This window comes from Equus quagga, chromosome 8 (genome assembly GCF_021613505.1).
Source record: "Equus quagga isolate Etosha38 chromosome 8, UCLA_HA_Equagga_1.0, whole genome shotgun sequence".
Classification (NCBI taxonomy): Eukaryota; Metazoa; Chordata; class Mammalia; order Perissodactyla; family Equidae; genus Equus; species Equus quagga.
Genome location: NC_060274.1, coordinates 61,674,088 through 61,694,400, shown reverse-complemented (window position 1 = coordinate 61,694,400; position 20,313 = coordinate 61,674,088). Strand labels below are relative to the sequence as shown.

General features: G+C 40.4%; 1 protein-coding gene across 3 annotated transcripts; it reads left to right on the top strand.

Moving 5' to 3' along the window:
- The first annotated feature begins 2,860 nt into the window (after positions 1–2,860).
- On the top strand, positions 2,861–18,625 carry SAMD9L (sterile alpha motif domain containing 9 like). 3 transcript variants are annotated; one of them, XM_046670788.1, is made up of 4 exons: positions 2,861–3,086; positions 6,519–6,704; positions 12,967–13,122; positions 13,590–18,625. In XM_046670788.1, the coding sequence occupies exon 4, from the start codon at positions 13,612–13,614 to the stop codon at positions 18,364–18,366; it is 4,755 nt and encodes a 1,584-aa protein (XP_046526744.1). In that variant the 5' UTR covers positions 2,861–3,086; positions 6,519–6,704; positions 12,967–13,122; positions 13,590–13,611; the 3' UTR covers positions 18,367–18,625. The 3 variants fall into 3 exon arrangements, with proteins under 3 accessions (XP_046526744.1, XP_046526743.1, XP_046526745.1); XM_046670787.1 differs by lacking the exon at positions 12,967–13,122; XM_046670789.1 differs by lacking the exons at positions 6,519–6,704; positions 12,967–13,122.
- The last annotated feature ends 1,688 nt before the right edge of the window (positions 18,626–20,313 follow it).

Genomic DNA, 20,313 nt, shown 5'->3' with positions numbered 1-20,313 from the left:
GTGTGGACTCTTAGTTTTCTATTTCATTCAGTAAATTAAAATCTGTTGTAAAACTATCTATTTTGATGCTCGAATTGTCCTAGATTTGGCTAGTAGGAGCCTATTCAAGTTGGTCTTTCAGATTTTTTGACAAATCCTCATCTTTCTCTGAGCTCTTCTTTGCTTTCTGGCACAAAACACGTTCCAAGCTTATATTTTCCCTGTCCCTAGACTCAGCCGTCTTGACAAGGTTTCCCGGTCCTTTACAGAGAAAAACAGCATTTAGAAGCCAAGATCCGGGTGCTAGTGAGGTGTCTCTCCTCCCCTTTCATGAGTAATCCCAGACGATACATTCCCAGCTATATTTATTTCTATATCTAAATATATTGAACACCTTGAGCTCACACAGATATCTCCAATTGTAGTTCCACAGCACAAGTTACTCTCTTTCCTACTTGTAACTCACTTCTCCAATGTGAGAAATCCAGCTTTCATTTCTTTATATATTTTTCTTATTTAATCAATTCCTTTATCCAATCAACGTCCTATCTCAGTGCTGCTGTTCCCTGCCCGGCACAGATGCTCTCCTCTCCTTACTCAGCTATGAATCTGGACCAATATGGCCTTAATGATCCCCTCAGCTTGACTAAGCTTTGGACAGGCTTCTGCCTAACTATAAGCCCCTGACTAAAGGTCTCTCACTTCTTAGAGCGTTAACTTTAGAAAACTCATAATTGCAAGTTCTTTCTCTGCCTGCCCCTTTAAAATGTACGTAAATCTTCTCCCAGCCTGTTGCCAGTTTTGCAACCCAAGATTGTCTTTTTCAAGCTCCAGGGAACCATGTCTTTGAAGTGCAAACATCAAGGGAGAGAGCACCCCTCTCTCCCAGTCTCTGTGGGAGGGTGGAAGACTAACTTAGAAGGGTGCCAACTAGCAAACCCAGATGGCCTAATCACAGAGAAAAACATTTGTGAACTCAGGAGTAGCTCGATGTGCTCCACACATCTCTTCCACCAGCCTCCCCTCTAGTACTCCAGTACTTTCCCACGAGCTCACCCAGGGCTTAAAGACCTTCCCAGCTTTTGCTTCAGTAGCGCTGAGTTCAGTCTCTCTCCCTCCATTGCCATAGTCTCGTATAAAGTCTTCCTTGCCTGTTTAACTTTGTCCAGTGCAATTTTTGCTAACACCCTTCATTTCAGGATTCTATCCCAGAGGGACACTTTCTCATTCTGCTTGCACTGTGACACCCCTCACCAGGCTTCCACCTGAACGCCCTCCGCACCTCCCTCAGGCTGAGTCCTCACACTGGGTCACCCCTGCAGGTGGATACTCTTCACACTATCCGGGTTCTGACTCCCCACCCCAGGTCATCCCTCTGAAGGGCCTCTTCCTGGGCCCTGACTGCCTGCTCTGGGCCACCTGGACTCCCCCATCTCCCACCACAGACACCTACACATTTCTCAGTGCATATAATGGTTTTAGGACTCAATTGTTTGCAAATGGAAGAGAAAGAAAGAGAAGGTGAAGGAAAGGAAGGTGAGGAGGAGGAGGAAGAGTTCATTCACTTTATTCCAGATGTTCTTTCCCTGGCTCTCTATTAAAACCACTTAGGGAGCTTTTAAAAATTACTGGTGCTTGGCCCTACCCCTAGAGATATATGATTGTCCAGTAGTGGTCCTGAGCATCTGCTTTTTTCAAAGCTCCCCAGATGACGCTAATGTGGAGTCTTGGTTGAGAACCACTGCTCCATTAGGGATGAATAGCAGAAGATTTAGGGGTGCAGGTGGCTTTGAAGATATGGAGAATAGAGCATGTGGGAAAGCCCATCTGATGGCTTCAAATTTGTCCATGAGGTAGGAAGAGATGTCATCAGGTGAGAGTGATGGGGTTCAAACCTGTCAGGGGAAGGGAAGTGGAGAATATGAAACAATGATTATTGAGAGAGAGGGACAAAGCTTAACAAAGAAGCATAGACTACTGGGCAGTGTACATTGCCTATTTGAAGTTGTATGTTTCAGGGCCTGGTAAAATTTCTCAAATATTAAATTTATATTTTTAAAGGTATGTATAGAAAAAAATGAAAGGAAGTAAACAATGGAAAGAAATTGTGAGAGATTGTGCTTGGATAACATGGGTTTTTTTTCCTCCTTCTTTGTATATTTTATACTTCTTAAGTTTGAAAATGAACTTTTATTATATTGATAATGGAAAAAATGTTTTAGTTTTCAAAATGTAATGAAATAAATGGTGACCCAACACACAAAAGTTTGCTGGAGTTGCCATAACAAACTTCCAAAGTCTGGGTGGCTTAACAATCAGAAATATATTTCCTCAGAGCTCTGGAGGCGAGAAGTCTGAGATCAAGGTGTTAGCAGGATTGGTTTCTGCTGAACGAAGCCTCTATCCTCGGCTTACAGATGGTTGTCTTCTCCATGTGTCCTCTCATGGTCTTCTGTGTGTGTGTCTGTGTGCTCCTCTCTGCTTACAAGGACAACAGTCATATAGGATTAAGACCCACCCTAGTGACCTCATCTTAACTTAATTACCTCTTAAAGACCCCCTCTCCAAATACAGCCACATTCTGAGGTACTGAGGGTTAGGACTTCAAGTGAGTTTTGGAGGAGCACAATTCAGCCCACAACAGGCACTTACATCACACAGAGATTTTACTGTTCTCCCTAGCATTTCTATTTCATTTTTTTCTCTGGGGCTCCCGCCAACACACACCCAGGGATTTCTTAACTCTTATGACTTAAAACTCTGATTGGTGAGCTTTCTCTAAGCAATGGTTCAACTTTATTTGTAACTTCCTGTGATGCTAATATTTGAAAACCTTCCAGATCCAAATAAATATGTTATCACGCAAAACTGAAACTTACTGAGTTTCTACTTCCTCCTCTGCTTTTGCACTTCACATCTCACACCCTCTCAAGAAGGGTCGGAGTATAGGGAGAGCAGAACACTGCACAACTTAAAGGCTTCATTTTTAAAAAGGATCCTACAATCGTACGTCTCCTAGCCATCAGTAGAAGAATAAGAAAGCAAAGGTTAAAATCAACTGTTTCAAGTTTCTGACATAAAAAGAGGAAGTTTTCAGGAAAATCCTGGTAAGTTACTGAATCATTAAACTTTTCTTTATTTTTTATGCCTATGAGGGGATGGCTATTTTTAAAACCTCTTGCTGTGCTTTTTATGGAAATACATGTGTTTGTACATAAACTATTACTTGTAAAAATATTGAAAGTAATTACAGATATCAATGGATTAAATAAGTTTCAATATATTTAACTGAGGCTTTTTAAATGCTCTTCTGTAAAGAAACGTAGGTTAAGTGTACTTCGAGTGGTGAGAACGGGTCTGGTTGTGCAGGGCGGTGGGAAAGATGACAGAGAAACAATGCCAAGAAGTCCAGGAATTTAAGCATAAAAGATTGTAAAGGATCCTATGACCGTGTGCAATTTTGCAAAATTCTGTCTTCCAAATCTTAAGATGTTCTTAGAAGTTTTACATTTAATCAAAGTTAGCACCCTCCAGAGACTAGCTATTTTTCTATGATGTTTCCCTCACATCTATCTCATACAGTAACCTGGTTAAAACTGCAGGAAAGTGAAACTTAACTTCAGGAAAATGCAACTTAGCTTGCTTGTTTAGGTTTCAGTTCGTCAGACCATCAGAGGAAGCTGTGTTCAGCCCTCCTGGGCTAGAGCCAAGATTCTGAAGTGTCTTTCCCCCACTATCAGCTCGAAGAGCCTTGCAGAGCAGAATAACTTCTCAGGGCTTGGATATCTGGGGCGCTGCTGAGGACCGCCCCCTAAGATGAGAAGGGTGGGCACCAGTGCTTATCCCTAAGAGCTCTGCTGTCTTGGTGCCTCTTGTTCAAAACCTAAAGAGAAAATTGGAGCAGTCACTCGAGAATGGCATCCTGTAGCTCCTTTGCCAATAATTAATGTCGCTACTAATAAGATTTGTATTCACAGTTGTTTCAAACATGAAGATGAGAGAAGGAAGTCTAGGAAGCCAAGAGTTATGTCAAGGCGTTCTCAAAATTTGCCCGCATCAGTCATTTTGATCTTTACTTAGCTCCAACAATATATATGCAGATGCTTAAAATTGAAAAAGTGCAAACTATTTTTTAAAAAAGCATTACTGAATGTAACAAGTTCAAACCACGATATGTTCACAACTGCGATCATGTCGGGGGAGAGAATGATAAACTTTTGACGTTGTAATAGGTCCAAGGATATTATTGAAGTTTTTAGTACATCATATGGAGACAAGGTATTGTCAATTTTTCCATTCAACAGAAGAGACTCCAGATTTGGGAAATAAATGTCAGTGACCTTATTTGAGAGGAGTATTTCTACCTCCCTGGTATCTATTGGCAGAATCTGAACAAAAGGAAGTGAGAGAAAGCTGTTGCTCGTTAGGTGGCACAAAGTGCCCTTTGCCACATCCCCTACACATGCTGAGTTGCTGGCTGTGAGAGGCCAAAGAATTATAAGAACAAGAAATGGGCTGCAGAGGGAAATTCTCTTTTTTTTTCTTTTTTGAGGAAGATTAGCCCTGAGCTAACTGCTGCCAATCTTCCTTTTTGTTGAGGAAGACTGGCCCTGAGCTAACATCCGTGCCCATCTTCCTCTACTTTATATGTGGGATGCCTACCACAGCATGGCTTGCCAAGCGGTGCCATGTCCACACCCAGGATCTGAACCTGCGAACCCCGAGCTGCCAAAGCAGAACTTGCGCACTTAACCGCTGTGCCACCAGGCTGGCCCCTGCAGAGGGAAATTCTTGATGTGCTGCTTTGTTTCTAGAATGCTAAGCCCTATTGAAATTTTGTAATCACTGGCTAAACGAAAAGAGAGAATCGGGAGGCTGTCCTCTCAGTCTTCAGGATATCCAGAGACGGAGTATAGATGGTGAAATTACTGAAAGAGGACTCTGGCTAAGAGACAGTATTACACAGACCTGAACAGAGGGTGTCTTTGGCAAGGGGTAAGCGCCTCACCAGATCAGTTTCCCAGAGCAAAGGCAGCAGACGAAAACACAAGAAGTGCTGAGGTCCTGACCCTGAAGACCCGGAGTAGAAAGGGACCTCCAGAGGGGAAAACCTGCTATGAGAAATGGCCTCATTTGGGGACTGTGAGTGACATAGCAGAAAACTGACGCAGATATTATGAAACTGGGGTACCTGGAAGGACTGGAGGAAAAAACATACTTTTAAATTTTCTTTTCCTTTTGATAAAACTTTTTACTCTCTGTGACCAGATAATTGAAGCTAGAATTCATTCTGGCCTAACTGGTAGCACAATAAAGAGATTTCCCCAGATTTCTGTCTGGGATTCAAGCCAAGTGAAATATTTGCCCTAGAGGAACGAGCAAAGACATTTGACCTACAGACATTGCTAACTCAAGGATTTTCAAAAATTCATTATTTTTAACTACTCTCAGAAAAGATGTTATTCATTCAACAAATTTTTGTTAAGAAGCTACTATGTGTGAGGCACTATAAAATTGTGAACAAAATATACAAATCCTTGTCCTCATGAAGTGCTTAGAATAATGGGTGGGACAGAAAGAAACACAAGATACATAGGTAGAAATATATGGAATATTTGATTGTGATAAGTCCTAAGTAGATTTTAAAAAAAAAAAAAAAAAAAAAGCCAGTAGAGGGATAGGAAATGTTGAGAGGTGGGATAAAGTTTTCAGGAGGCTGGCCAAGCAGCGCCTCAGTGAGGTGACATTCGATAGAAGACCCAGGGTAAGGGTGGGAGTGAGCCCTGCAGGTATCCAAGGACAGTCCCAGGAGAGGAAACGAGCGCAGAGCCAGAAGCAGAGGCAGGTGCCACCTACAAGGAGTAATAAGAAAGTCAGGGAGCTGGAGCAGATTTAGAGAAAGAAATAAAATTAAGATGTAGGATCAGAGGGGTAACAGGATATCAGGTCATGTGAGGCTAAGTAGTTCATAAAGAGTTGGGCTTTCACTCTGAGTCAGATGGAAAGCCACTGGAGGTAGTGAACAGAATATTGGCATGATGTTACCTTTGAACACAGTCACTCTGGCTGCTATTTTGAGAAATCCCCAAAGGACTCAATGGCAGTAAGAGGGAAAACTAGTGAGGAAGCTACTCCTGTAATCCAAGAGAGAGAAGATGGGGGCTTGGACCAGGTGGCAGTGGTGGAGGTAATGGCCAGTGGTCAGATGCTGGACATGTTTTGAAAGTACAACCTATAGGATTTGTTCCACATTGAATGTGGAATGTGGGAGAAGTGAAAGAGAAAGGAGGTCTGCAGCATACTTTTGGGTGTTTATTTGTTTTACTAAAAGTATTTAAATACAGGAAGAGGTGCCATTTAGGTGAAAGATATTCTTTTCACTACTCTTTCAAATCTTCTATGTTTGAAAATTTTCATAGTAGAAAGTTAGGGGGAAAATCTGTCCCATGAGTAGTTTCTAAGCAACAGTCCAATCATTTGCATTTTAATTTGCTGCGATATTTTTTTGATGTAACGGATTCTCAACAAATATACCTCAGGCGAAACTGGAAAAGGAACAGGTCTGGTCTCCCCACATCTCTACTTCCTTGTGGCTGCTTTCAAGGACTGACTCTTGCAAGTTCTCAAGAAAAGGCAGCTAATCTAACAGCCTGAGATCAAAGAACCTCCTGAAGACTTATTTCAAGTTGCTGATATAAAAAGTGGGAGTTTTCAGAAAAGCCCTGGTAAGTTTCTAATCATTAAAGATATGTTTTGTCAACTGTCTTTAAAAGCTACTTTTAAATACTAACTCTAAAATGTAAAAGCAGAACTTTTAAAATGAATATACTTTCAAGTGTACATAAGCTGTTCCAAACAAAATGATTCTAAAAGGAGTGAGAACTCTCACTGCTTTTATACACGTGTCGCTAGAAGTAACCTGCGCTGATGGCAGAATTCTTTTAAAGAGAAACCTTCCAAGAAGCAGGGTGCAGAGAGCGTTTCAGTTGGAGGTGGACGGCTCTTGGGACGAGGCTAGAAGACCTAAGTATAATGTAGATAAGATGGTCAGGAATGGAAGCACACCAAACTCTGTAGAAAATTGTAGCCATGTGCAGCTATGCCAAATTCTGTCCTGGAGAGTTCAGGATGATATCGAAAGTTTACATCTAATTAAAGATTAAAACCTCCAAAGTTCAATTTTTATTTTATTTAAGGCTTTCCTTCACAACTAGCTTGTACAGAGACTATAGGGAGAAATATATAATTTTAGTGTACACTCCCGGAAAATGAAACTAACTTGCTTTGTAGTTTCAGTTCTGAAGAACTTCAGAGCAGGGCGTGGGCCTGCTGGTCTCCTGCCAAGATTGTGAGCTTTCCTGGAGGCAACGATACCTGCAGGCTGCTGAGGTCCAGCCTCCTAGAGGTTGGGGTGGGTACAGGTGCTTGCCCTGAAAGTTTCTGGTTTCCTGCTCAGCCCACAAAGAGAGAAAATAAAAGTCCATAGGGAATGGATCCTGAAATTAAGTACTCATAAGGAGAACTCTGAGGTTCAAAATTTTCCCAGAACACAATAAAGGAGATAAGATGGAGGTCTTCTCCCCAGCTCCAACCAGAGCAACACCTTTATCCGTTTTTGACATAGAAGTTTCATGTACTTTTCTTTTGAAGAAGCAGAACAAAAACAACCAACCAAGACAACACTGGTTCGGGCCTAATTCCCCTGTACTCTGAATGGGAAAACAGGGTGGCTGAGAGAGACATAGTTTAATCACAGTTCCTCCCCCTTTGTCTACACTGTGTGGCTTCTTGCCAAACATAAAGGTCCCTCATGTTTAAAAAATATGCCAACACTCCAGGATGTAAATCCAATCAGATAACGTTCATGAAAGGACTTTATAAGCCTTAGAACAGTGAAGTATATTAAAGTTATATGTATATTAACAAACTGTCACCCAAAACAAGGTTGAAGACACTGATTGGGCCAAGGAGTTCTGTCGAAGCACTATTAAAACCTTTCTGCCCAAATCATTGTCGACTTGAATTAAAATACATAACTCCAGCCAAATATGGATCATAGGCCATATAAGATGCTCTTATACTTGACAAAGTGCAAAATTCATGTGAAAGTGTTATCAAATATATAGTAGCTTCAAATAGCTATATATCTTCTCAGCTCACATCATAGGGGTGGGCAGCTAAAAAATTTTTTGATGTTATAAATTGTCTTCATCTTTGAACAATGGGAGAACCTCTGAGATAAGGTAGAGATAAAACGACAGGCTTGTGGAGGACAGATGTCAGTCACCCTATTTGAGAAGGGTGCTTCCATCTCTCTGGTGGTTCCTGGCAGAATTAAGACAATAAAGGAGAAAGTGAGGGGAAGCTGTCTACCTGTGAGATGGCACGAAGACAAAACCTCCCACCATCCACGTGCATGTATGCGCGCACACACAGTGTCTCTGGGCATGTGGTGGCAAGGCACTCCAGGTGTCTGGAGTGGAGTGAGTGGAGGTTATAAAGTCAAAAAGATAGAGGAGTGGGCATATCCCGTAGGACCTTATGTAAGAACTTTGGCTTTTGCTCTGAGATGGGAAGTCATTGGAGGGTCTTGAGCAAAGTGACGTGATTACACTTACATTTCAACAGAATCGTGTTGGCTGCTGTATTGAAAATAAAGTGAATGGGTCGGGGCTTGGGGCAAAGCCAGAGTCAGAGAGAACAGGCAACAAACTACTAAAACAATCCAGGAGGAGATGATGGCTTAGACTCAGGTGGTGGCAGTAGGAGTAGCGAGAAATGGTGGGATTCTGGATATACTGTGAAGGTGGGCTTAAAAGCATTTGCAAATATAGTGAATGCAAGCTATGTGCAAAAGGAGGAGTCAAAGATGCTGCCAAGGTTTTTGCCTTGAACAATTAGCAAGTCCCATTAACTGATAAGACTGTAGGAGGAGCAGTTTGGGGGTAGAAGGGGCAGATATCAAGAGATCATTTTTTGCCATGTCAATTTTAAAAGGACCATTAGACATTCAGGTGGACATGTGGCAAAAGTGGTTAGATATATGAATCTGGCGATCACAGAAGAGGCCAGGGCTGATGATATTAATTTGGGATTCATGGGCATACAGATTTTATTTAAATACAAGATGGAGGAAATCCATAGGGAGAAACTTTAGATAGAAAAGAGACTTCCAGGTGTTAAGTCTGAGAGGCACTCCAACATTTAGAAATGGAGAGTTAAGAAGGAAAGAGCAGAGGAAACTGAGAAGGATTCAACAGAAAGGGAGGAGAAAAATTAGGAAGGCTTGATGTCCCAAAAGCCTGGGAAGAGATTTCAAGAAAAAAAGAGCAATCACTTCTTTCAAAAGCTGCTGACAAGTCAAGAATTATTTTTTAGCAAAGCAAAGCGCAGTTTCAGTGGAGTGGTGAGACCAAAACCTGATGGGAGTGAGTTCTAAAAGGAATGAAAGAAGAAAAACAAGAAATGGGAGTACAGACAGTACTGTGGGAAGAAAAAGAGAAATATAAGGCAGGAGAAGAGTCGAAAGAGTCTTGTTTAACATGAAAAAAAATAACATATTTTTGTGCTGAAGGGGAAGATCTGGTGGCCAAGGAAAGACTGAGGAAGCCAGAGAGAGAGAAGAGAATTGCTGGAGAAACTTCCTTGAATAGAAAAGAGGGATGAAAGGGCTAGCACACCAGTGGAGAGGATGATCTCACTAGGAGCGTGGACAGTCCATTCAGAGAGCAGAAACTAAGAATATATGGACCCAGTAACAGGAGAAAAGTCAAGAAGCAGGTTGGTGGTAGATGTAATTTTAGGAGCTCAGGGAAGCTCTCTTCTGATTGCTTCTATTTTCCTAGTTTCAACAGGAAGTAAGATTACAGGTGAAAGTGACAATGTTGAGGACCCATTGGAGATTTGATGAGAGAGGAGAATGTGAAATAGTCATTTAGGACAGTGAGAGAGTGAATAAATAGAGAAATAGAGCATGATAGCTGAAAGCATGAACAGCCCACTGACGGATAGTGGTCATGACTTTAAAGTGAGACCAGTCAGGGTGTGGAGGGTCATTGTCCAGCCATGTTCCACTGAGCTGACATAGGCAGAGCAATGGATTGTGGTATAAGAGGAAGGAGGAGAAAGCGAGTGATTATAATGAATGAACAAAAAAAATCAAGCTAGTCATGGGGCAGTGCGGGGGCGGGGGGTGAGAACATAAGGGGGAGGTAAGGAAAAGAGAAAGTAATGAGATGGGTGGATTATAGGTCTTGGTGTTAAAGAAATATTAGAGTTGGAGCACTAAAGGTAGTGAGTCTGAGGGGCAGGAGATGGTAGTGAGAGTGAGGTGCTTGAATCTGAGATGATGAAAGGCTTGTAGCGGCTGGTGACTCTATCAGTTTGCTAGGCCTACTGTAACAAAGTACCACAAACTGAGTGTCTTAAACAACAGAAATGTACGTTCTCACGGTTCTGGAGGCTGGAAGTCTTCAAGATCAAGGTATTGGCAGGGGTGGTTCCTTCTGAGGGCTGTGAGGAAGAATGTGTTTCTTGCCTCTCCCCTTGCTTCTGGTGGTTTGCCAGCAATCTCTGGCATTCCTTGGTTTGTGGAAGCATCACTTCAATCTCTGCCTGCATCTTCACATGGTGTTCTGCCTCTGTGTGTGCCTCCCTGTCCAAATTTCCCCTTCTTATAAAGATATCAGTCATCTTGAATTGGCGCCCACTCTAACTCCCTCATGTTAACCACTTACATCTGCAACGACCCTAGCTCCAAACAAGGTCACATTCTGAGGTACTGGGGCTAGAACTTCAAGACATGAACTTTGGTGGGGTGGGGAAGGAAACACAATTCAACCTGTATAACAATTATGATAAGGTCAATAGTGTGATCATGAGAGTGGAGATGGGTGGAGTCAAGATCGTTAGACAAGAGGCAGTCAAGAGGGTGAAAGGCCAATGTATTGGAAGGATCAACTATGTGTCTATTGAGTCACCAAAAATTATGACAGGAATAGTGTCTGAAGGCATGAGTGCCTCTTCCCTTCAGCTGCCTACAGAAAGGAGGTCAAAATATATTTAAAGGTATAAAAAGCAAGTATTCGGCAAATTCTCAAAGTATGAAATATTTTAGAACTAAAGTTTAAAATAAAGTGGGTATTCATATTTTTTGATTCAGTGTTTTCTCCAAAGTGACTTCAAAATAATCTTTCATTAGGAATATGTTTATTAACAACTGTTTATGCTCTTGGCTCCATATAGTGCTTGTAAGGCAGAGTTCCTCCCTTCAGTCTTACCTGAGATGACATATAAGGCCTCTTCAGAGGAGACAGGAGGATCAAGGATGAGCTTCCCTGGCCCCCAGGTTTGAGGAGTCATCTACTGGTCTGTAATTCCCTTTGCCCAGGAATTCTCTTTGGCAAGACCAGTCCCTGGCTCCAGGAGCAGGAGCAGGTACAGCCCACTGCTGGAGCACCATCACACTCATACTCCTTAGACCCACTAGATAGACCTCTGGAAGGTCCACCAGGTAGACTATCCCTTATTCCCTTAACTCTGCCCCCCCAGACTTTCTCCCTCCAACTGCCTCCCACCTATGCCAGCAGCCCCCTTTAATGTCACCTGCCCAATCCAATGTCCCCACACTTCTGGTGGTATTCCCTCCTCCTCACAGGTCTCAGTCCTTTGCTCCTCACTGTGTCTTGCACAAAACACTTATCACAATTTGTCATTACAAACTTTTTTGAGTGTATGTGTATGAGTTTTGTTTTTTTGTAATTTCCTCCATTGGACTCTAAGTACCACAAAAGGATTTCACATCTCTTTTGCTTAACACTATTTTTCTTAAGTATGATGCCTAATAGGTGCTCAACAAATATTTGTTAAGTAAACAAATGATACCATTTAAGATAAAATAATACTTATCTCTGGTTACAGTATGTGCACTAATTCTTGTGGAACCTCTAAGACTTCTTCCATCTAGCCTGTGAGTGAACAGAATTGATCATCTGACATATGTTTGTAATATTCATAGTGCCAGTTGCTCATGGTTCTGCTAATTAGCTCAGGACTAGATGTGTCCTACAGACTGAAGCCTGAGTGACTAAGAGGATTCTAGACTCTAACGCACCAAAGGATTTATCCAGGCAGGTAGAAGCTGCTGTGCCAGTGGTTGCATGCCTATAGACAGGGTAAATCATTCTGGTATGCTTATGGTATTCACACTATAAATGACTAACACGGGTTTACTCTCTGGCCAGTCACAGGGCTGCAGGCTGAGGCCTCAGTTTAGCTCCTCCTTCACATTTGACCTCAAGGAGAGCTTCGGAAAAGATTTTACAAGAAACTCCAAACACAGATGGGTCGACTTTGCAGTTTAGCTAGACTTTGTGACTTGTCATACATTAAATTTTTTAAAAACCTACGTTCCTTAAATCTTTGATTTAAAAATTTACAAATCTTTTTAAATGTTTGTATTTTCTTTTTTTGTGGTTTATTTTAATATTTTTGTTTTGTTTGATCCTTAATGCTTTTAGTCTATTTATTTTAATAATACTTTCACTTTCTTGTTTCCCTTATTTAAATCACTTTATTGATTCATCTTTTTAATTCTGATTCAGTAGGTCTAGGGTGGGGCCTAAGAATTTACATTTCTAGCAGGTTTCCAAGTGATGCAGATGCTGCTGATCTTGAGACTGATTTTGAGAACTGTTCTGAACCTTATCTGCACAATAGAATAACCCAGACAAATTTTTAAAAGTAGTAATGCCTGAACTGCCTCCCAGTCCCTCAACCAATTAAATCAGTCTCAGAATGTGGAGCCCCCAGTGATTCTAATGTTTAGCCAAAGTTGAGAACCCCTGTTCTATGGTGTTCTAGGATATTCATCTCTTGCGATTCAGCAAAGTATATGATTGTAGGACCTTCATTAGTCTCATACCAGTAATTTAGGCTGAAATGGTTTTAACGAAGTTAAAAACATATATTTTCCTTATCTAATTTCAGGCAGACCAGGCCAGTTTGAACTACAGTTAACTCTTTTGGTACCTCTGAGAGCCACAAGAATTACCCAACCAAACCAAGTATCCTAACATTTTGCTACCATATCCCCCAGAGTTCCAGCTCTAGTGGCCTAACAGCTTGAGTTCCAAAAGACAAAAGGTGATGAGTTAACTAATTGCTTTGTTACTATGTAACAAACATGGCCAGCTTTCTAGCTGTGCATGGAGTTTCCTGTTCCCCAACCCACCTACACTTACCTAGTTGCATATTTTGAAGTTTATTTGCAATATTTGGCTATGGGAACCATTTTCTGTGTTACTTAAGATTCTTATTTTAACTTATAAAAACCCAACTTTCACCAAGTTAAGCCTAAAATTATTATAAAGATAAAGGGGGTGTGTCACCATAGTTAGCAGCTACTGCTTATTTCATAATCACAAATATAATCACCTAGGAAACAAAACAAGGACACTATAAAACAGTTAAAATAAATAACAAGCAACTTAAGAGTCAGCCTAGAAGAATATTTTATATATGTTATTTATATGAAATTATATACATAATTGACTATGTGACTTCAATGATAAAGTATAATACTAAAATACGTATTGTATTACTTTTTCCAGGGAAGAAAGTTGCAGCTTTGATATGAACGAACAAGTAAATCTACCTGAAATGACCAAAGACTGGACCAAAGAGCATGTGAAACAATGGGTAACCAAAGACCTTAAGATTGGTGAGAAATATGGGCAGATTCTGCTTAATGAAGAAGTGACAGGGTTAGTCCTGCAAGAGTTAACCGAGAAAGACCTTATAGAAATGGGGTTACCACGGGGTCCAGCAATTTTGATAAAACGTGCATATAACAGATTGAATAATAGTTCCCCTGAAAGTAACAATCAGGATTCTGGACAATTAGATCATACAAAATCCTCCAAAGAAGAACACAAAGAAAAGCCACAACAGACAAAAAAGGAAAAGGAAAAATCAACATCATCCAATATTGATCACAATCTCAGAGAGACCAGAGATACCAAAGAACAAGAATCAATTCTTATGAAAGAAAATGCATTAAATGAAGTAGTGACTAAAGACAAACAAAAGAATAAGCTACAAGCTGAACAGTTGACTTGTATGCCATATCCTTTTGATCAATTTCACGACAGCCAACGCTATATAGAACATTATATTCTACAACCTGAAACAGGACCACTCAATCTCATAGACCCAATACATGAGTTCAAAGCACTCACAAATACAGAAACAGCCACAGAAAAGGACATTAAGATGAAATTTAGCAATGAAGCCTTCCGATTTGCATCAGCTTGTATGAATTCACGCACCAACGGCACCATCCATTTTGGAGTCAAAAACAAACCCCACGGAGAAATTGTCGGTGTAAAAGTCACCAGTAAAGATTCCTTCATTGACCACTTCAATGTAATGATCAAACAGTATTTTGAAGAAAGTGAGATCAAGGTAGCCAAGAAGTGCATTCGGGAGCCAAGGTTTGTGGAAGTCCTACTGCAGAACAATACACCATCTGACAGATTTGTCATTGAGGTAGATGTTATTCCAAAACACTCTATATGTAAAGAAAAGTATTTCTATATTAAGATGCAAAACTGTAAAAATGAAAAATGGAAACAAAACGAAGATCATTCACTGTTTGTGAGAGACGGGGCTAGCTCTAAGGATATCCTGGCCAATGGCAAGCAACGGGATATAGATTTCAAAGCATTTATGCAAAATTTAAAGTCACTAGTAACATCTAGAAAAGAGGCTGAAGAAGAATATGAGGTGAAGGCAAATAAGAAGGAGAGTGAAGGACAAAAGCTGGTTAAACTTCTCATAGGAAACCGAGACTCACTGGATAATTCATACTACAACTGGTACATTCTTGTGATAAATAAGTGCCATCCAAACCAAACAAAGAACTTAGATTTTCTAAAGGAAATTAAATGGTTTGCTGTGTTGGAGTTTGATCCTGAATCTCAGAGCAAGGGGGTCGCCAAAGCTTACAAAAAAAGCCGAGTAGCAAACCTTCACTTTCCAAATCAGTATGAAGAAAAGTCAACTCCCATGAGGGAGAAAATTTCTAGTCTGAATCTCTACCAGCAGCCCAGCTGGATTTTCTGCAACGGCAGAACAGACCTAAAAGATGAGCGGCATAAGCCTTTAGAACCACATTTATGGCAGAGAGAAAGAGCTTCTGATATCAGGAAGCTGATTCAGTTTCTCACAGACGAAAATGTAATGACAAGAGGGAGATTTTTGGTAGTGTTTCTATTACTCTCTGCAGTGGAAAGTCCAGGAGATCCCCTCATTGAAAGCTTCTGTGCTTTCTACCAAGCTCTCAAAGGAATGGAAAACATATTGTGCATCTGTGTAAACTCACAGATTTATCAACGATGGAAAGATCTACTGCAAACAAGATTGACAGTGGCAGACGAATTAGCAAACCATAGCATTTCCACTTTAAATTTAGAATTGATCAACAGTACTATTCTTAAACTAAAACCAGTGACTGAGTCATCAAGAAGGTTTTTGCCCTCCAGTGGGCTTTCTTCTGTTATCTTAGAGAAGAAGGAAGAAGATATCTTGACTGCACTGGAAATCCTCTGTGAAAATGAGTGTAGGGACACAGACATAGAGAAAGATGAATTTAAATTCCAAGAATTTAAGAAATCAAAAGAAGAGTACTTTTATCGAGGTGGCAAAGTATCCTGGTGGAACTTCTATTTTTCTTCTGAAAATTATTCTTCGGCATTTGTGAAAAGGGACAGTTATGAAAAACTTAAAGATCTGATACTGTGCAGGGCGCAGTCCCCTAAGCCACCATTTGCAAAAATCGTCAATCTTTATCATCACCCAGGCTGCGGCGGTACCACATTGGCTATGAATGTTCTCTGGGACCTAAAGAAAAACTTCAGATGTGCTGTGTTAAAAAACAAAGCAACAGATTTTGCAGAAATTGGTGAACAAGTGACCAGTTTGATTACCTATAAGGCAACCAGCCATCAGGATTACATTCCTGTACTTCTCCTTGTAGATGATTTTGAAGAACCGGAAAACGTCTGTGTTCTACAGAATGCCATCCAGACCATTTTCGCAGAAAAAGATTTGCGATACGAAAAAACACTTGTAATTATCTTAAACTGCATGAGATCACAGAATCCTGATGAAAGTGCAAAATCAGCATACAGTATTGCACTAATGCACCGACTTTCTCCCAAGGAACAAAGAGCTTTTGGGGACAAACTAAAGGAAATTGAAAAGCAACACAAGAACTGTGAAAACTTTTATTCCTTCATGATCATGAAAAGTAATTTTGATGAAATCTATATAAAAAATGTAGTCAGGAATATCCTAAAAGGACAAGATGCTGACAGCAAGGAAACACAACTCATTTCTTTCCTTGCTCTACTCAACTCTTATGTTATTGATTCTACAATTTCAGTATCACAGTGTGAAATATTTTTAGGAATCATGTACACTAGTATACCCTGGGAACCTGAAAGCCTAGAAAACAAGATGGGAGCCTATTCTACACTTCTAATAAACACAGAAGTCACAGAATATAGGAGATACACAGGTGTGCGCATCATTCATCCTCTGATTGCCATTTCCTGTCTAAAAGAACTGGAAAAAAGCTATGACTTAGATAAGTGTAAAATTGCACTGAAGATATTGAAAGAGAATTTATTCTATGATTCTGGAATAGGAAGAGACAAATTTCAACAAGACGTGCAAACTCTTCTGCTTACAAGACAGCGCAAGGAGCATGGAGATGAAACAGACACTTTGTTTTCTCCATTAATTGAAGCTTTACAGAACGAAGAAATTGAAAAGGTTTTAGTTGAAGGAAGTATTCGATTCCCACAAAATGCATTCATTTGTCAGGCTTTAGCAAGACATTTTTACATTAAAGAGAAGAAGTTTAACATTGCTCTGGAATGGGCAGAACGGGCCCAAAAGAGAGCACCTAAAAATTCCTATATCTCAGATACACTTGGTCAAGTCCACAAAAGTAAAATCAAATGGTGGTTGGGTGAAAACAAAAACTGTAAGGATATTACCGTCAATGATCTAGCACATTTCCTAGAAGCTGCTGAAAAAGCCTCAAGAGCTTTCAAAAATTCCCAAGAGCAAACTGATAGGAAAAACTATGAAACAGAGGCCTGGTTGCCACAGAAGTCCCAAAGAAAATATGCCATGTATAATACAGCTGGTTTCTTGGGTGAAATAGAAGTTGGTCTTTATGCTATTCAGATTCTTCAGCTCACTCCTTGTTTCCACAAAGAAAATGAATTATCTAAAAAATCTATGGTAGAATTTTTATCAGGAAAGGGGAATATCCCTACGAATTCAAAAAGTGAATATTATTTGGTTCTTAGGAAGTTCACATCTTACTTACAAAATTTACAATCAGATTTGAAAAGGTGCTTTAAATTTTTTGCTGATTATATGGTTCTTTTGGAAATGAAGAATACCCAAAAAGAGACAGCAGAACTCTCATTAAGCAAGAAAATCAGTCGTTGTTTTAGGAAATACATGGAACTTTTCTGCCATTTGGATTTGGGTGTGTTACAAAGCAGAGAGAGTCAGTTACTCAAAGAGGAGAATTGCAGGAAAGCTCTCGAAGCATTGAGAGCAGATAGGTTTTCTGGACTCCTGGAATATCTTAATTCAAATCACAAAGAGGTTGCAACCACTATGGAAAATGTCGTGAACAAATACACCTTCCTATTGCAGCAAAACCCAAATAAACAGCTGACAAGGGAGAAACAAAATTTCATTTTGGCCAACATTATTCTCAATTGTCTAAAACCCACCTCCAAGTCCATTCAACCACTTAGCAAGCTAAAAAAACAGCTCCAAGAAGTGTTGCATATTGAAGGACGACATCATCAATATCCAGACCCTTATTTCTTGGCCTGCCTCTTGTTCTGGCCGGAAAATCAAGAGCTAGATGAAGATTCCCAACTAATGGAAAAGTATGTTTCATCTTTAAATCGATCCTTCAAGAGACAGTACAGCAACATGTGCAGGTCCAGGCAGGCAAGCACTCTTTTCTATCTGGGGAAGAAGAAGGGTCTCCACAGGCTTGTTCACAAGGCCGAGATAGAGCAATACTTTGGTAAAGTACAAAATACAAATTCCCTCTGGCAAAATGGAGATGTGTGGGAAAAAAAAGAAGTGAAAGACCTCCTGTGCCGTCTAACTGGTCAAGCTGAAGGCAAGCGAATCTCTATAGAATATGGAACAAAGGAAAAAATAAAAATACCAGTGATATCTGTTTATTCAGGTCCACTCCAAAGTGGTAGAAACATAGAAAGAGTATCCTTCTATCTAGGATTCTCCATGGAAGGCCCTCTGGCATATGATATAGAAGTAATTTAAGAAGAGAGATTAACGCAAATATGTTTATTCATATCTCTCTCTGATTTTGTTCCCTCTCTCTATTCCTATGGCATTTTGATAACGTTATTGGCTTACCTCTAATCCCAGATTTTGCTTTTGTTTCCCCAGATGAATTATAAGCCTTTTTAGGGCAGGAAATGTCTCCATACACAGAGCTTGGAACACAGTAGAGTCAATTGTTGAATGTTTTAAGTATGCATTTTCAGACTAACATTTAATTAAAAAGTTTCAATTGGTATCCACTGTTCACATCATATCTGGTTGTAAGTCAATAAAATCTGTTTTAATTGTATCACTCATGAATTTTCTGAAATATGAATTATTTCTTCATTGTTAAAGCAGAGATTTAATAAGATGAATATGGAAGAGAAAGCCCCTCCTTAGTTTATTGAACTCAAGCCCAGAGATTCACACCAGAGTGCCACTTACCTCATCTTGGTATCAATAAAAACATACGTGGAAGGTAAATATTTTGTTCCCATCCTCCCTCTACCCCTCCACACACACAATTCTTTGTAACCCTTGCCCTTTGCCCAAATTACTGGTTCAGAAGGTAAAAGAGAGCAGGAAACAACGTAGTCACAAGCTTGAACTCTCTCCATCCTCTTGCTCCCATTATAGATGAATCTGTTTCTTTGGCCCTTCTTGCCTCCTGTCAAGTCTTATCTCCACGTTTTCTTTAGTCCCATCTCCCCTGGCTTCTTTTTTCCATTCACTACCCTCTTTGCTCTCTTTATTTCTCAACCTGTGCTACATGCATGCTGTTCTCTCTGTCAAATACTCCTTTATTTTCATCCAATATTTTCCATATGGCTATTCTGATTTGTCCGTCACAACTCAGTCTGAGTCAACTCCACCAGGAAGTCTTCCCTGACCACTGTAACCCCTGCCTGATTGGATGACTTCCTCATAGCAATATGTGCTCTCAACTTTCCAGCTCCAAGAATGCTATCCCAGAAGCTTGCTCCCAGACTCATACTGGATTTTAAGAGATATCCATTGCCTCTCAAGTGAAGCACATGCTAATATAGATTAAATTGAATACTTAACAAATATATGTTTATTTATCCACTTCTTTATATCGCCTTATAATGTAACTTAGATATTCCAGGCCTCAAACCCAATTCCTCTTGTTGTCAAGATGTCTGTTTCCTATCAGGGTTCGTTTCGTCAGTATTTCTATGAATCTCTGGGGAATGCTCACTTGATCCACGAACATATCCCTGTTGCTAGAAGCCACATCTGCCGCTGATCCTGCTCCAAACTGCTGCTTCCATCTTCCACAGTCCACCTGTCCATCCGGCAGCAGGCTCTCCCAAGTGGCTGTACTCCTGAAAGTGCTCATAGGCCTGTGCGCATGGGCATGTCCCTTAATCCTACACAGCTCAGCTAAGACCGGGCTACAATATTTAGCAAGACTTAATTAAAGGCTTGACATAAGAGAAAAAAGTTATAAAAGAAGGAGGCAAAGCTGTTAATTGTTCCTGCTATCCCTGACTATCCTCAGAGTGCATAGGCCCTGCTCTTCTACAGGTTTTCTAGGGAGCTTCTCTCTCCTCAGCCCCCCCCTCGCAACAGCTATGTTGCAGGGTGGCCCTTGCTCAACTCTCCCAGATGAGAGAACAGTTGAACATGAATCCTTGACTCAGAGATTGAGCTACAAACCCTCTGAGGTCCCCAGAAAGAATTATGCTTTTTCTGAAAAGACATATGGTATGCAGTGATGTCACCCCACCCACAATGAGGACAAGGTTTTACATTATTATGCAGAAAAGTTCAACTCTCCATTCCAGAAGAGATTCTTTGCTTTACTCTTCTAGAATCAAAGAGCCCACTAAAATGCTTTTCCAAAAACAAATGCTTAGTCTTCCTTCAAAGGTGAATTCGTGTTCTACCCGTGGAAAAATAGGAAACTTATAGTGGCCT